At 47.8% G+C, this 1,701-nt stretch overlaps 1 protein-coding gene across 1 annotated transcript in view; it reads right to left on the bottom strand.

Moving 5' to 3' along the window:
• LAP3 (leucine aminopeptidase 3) overlaps positions 1-1,701 on the bottom strand; it is a 37,956-nt gene that overhangs the window by 30,805 nt on the left and 5,450 nt on the right. Inside the window, exons 2-3 of the mRNA XM_019552573.1 lie at positions 712-835; positions 317-371 (exon numbers count right to left, since the gene is read on the bottom strand). Coding sequence (XP_019408118.1) covers positions 317-371; positions 712-835 — 179 coding nt within the window. The remainder of the gene's footprint in view (positions 1-316; positions 372-711; positions 836-1,701) is intronic.

The raw sequence follows: 1,701 nt of genomic DNA, 5'->3' as shown, positions 1-1,701 counted from the left end.
TAAGCATCTGCTTTGACTAGCTACAAACCTAAAATTTTTAAATGCTAATGCTGCTTTAGTTTTAATTATAATTATATCTGTTAGGGTTCAATAAACTTGCATTTAGTTTAAGACAACTGTGTCTTAGTCTCCTTCCTGGTATAAGACCCATTATAGCATCATAGGGACACAAAAGTGCACACAGACATCTTCTATTGTATGATGGAGCAAAACAGTCTGCCTGAACATGCTACATCCAAAATAGGCTTAAAACACCAAGACTCGCATGGAGGTCACAGACAAATCAATATGCTTCATATAAACTGAGGCATCATACCTGATGCAAACCATGAAAGATGCGTGTTTTCCCTTTCTTCAAAAGAGGCCCGGATCTAAAATATAAGAAGTGCCAGACTTTCTTTTAAAACTAAGATCCTGATTTCTTGTGGCAACAATTTCATTCTCCAGTCACACTGTACCCTTTAACGTCACACAAGGATGTTGCCTCATTACCAATTTTAAAGAGAAACAAAATCAACCCAGTCAATGCTTCCACTCCCCACAGCACCTATGTTCTATGTACTGCTGCAGCTCAAACCAACCAAGCCTGTGAGGACTGACTACCAAGGTACAAAATGGTATGGCTGCAAGCTCTAAGAATAAATTAACACATCTATTTCCTGAAATGTCTTGATATTGCCAAACAGCTAAGAAACAGGTTTGAACACTCACATGGACAAAAGTTCTCTCAGCTTCCCAGATACACATCTATCAAAAGCATCTCCTGCATCAGTAAACTGAGGAGGTCCCTCTTCCTTTTCATTTGCATAGATGCCCAAGACGAGGCCCTGAAAGAAAAGTTACACACACAAATTGAGCTCTCTGCAAACCATGTACATGCAGATGTGAGGGCCACATTTACAGTAAGTTCAGCACTGTGAGAATTAGGAATCTGTTTCTGAGAGTAAAATCAAAAAATAGAAAAGACACACAGGCCTGGGGCAGAGCACTTCAACGTCCTGGACACACCTTGGGATTGCTGTTCTTTGGCAAAAATAATTGTAAAAGCCAGTCTGAATGAAAACTGTGGAACAAGAAATCATCCACAAACTGGACTGTGGTAATCAGGGTCTGAACACGCACTGGGGATTCTTCTCTCATTACTTGCGTTACCTTTTGTGACCTGCTTTGTTTCTACAAGTGTCCAGTTGCTTTTCTCTCCTAGCGCTGCCCCCCTCTCTCTCTCCCCTCCCTCTAGCTTGTATTCTGCACTCTAGTTTCTCTCCTGCTCTGCTTTCTACACCTCCTTTCACAGCCTCTGATGAAACAAACATAGGCTGGCTGCATCTTGTGCACTCTTCTTCTGGTGCACAAGAAGAGTACCACATCTTGGGCACTCTTCCCAGAAAGGCAGGGATCGGCCCCGCCTCCTGCCCCACTTCACACTCCCAGCAGCCTCCCTCGGCTCAGCACGAGCCGCCGACCACGAGACGCGACGCAGCGCAGCGCCCGAGCCAGAGCAGACCGAGGCCCGCAGCCCTCGCCAAGCAGCTACAGACCCAGGCAAGGCTGCTGGGCAGAGCTGCGAGCAGGTCTCCCGGGCTGGGGCGGTGCCGCCAGGCCGCTTATAGGGGGCTCCGAGCAGCGGGGTCCACCCGGCACCCTCCCCGCGCTAAGTGCAGCGCTCTCGCCATGGCCTCGGGCCGGGCCCGGCCCGGCCCG

This window comes from Crocodylus porosus, unplaced genomic scaffold (assembly GCF_001723895.1).
Source record: "Crocodylus porosus isolate Cpor-Errol unplaced genomic scaffold, CroPor_comp1, whole genome shotgun sequence".
Lineage (NCBI taxonomy): Eukaryota > Metazoa > Chordata > Crocodylia > Crocodylidae > Crocodylus > Crocodylus porosus.
This window is presented reverse-complemented; position numbering and strand designations above follow the sequence as displayed.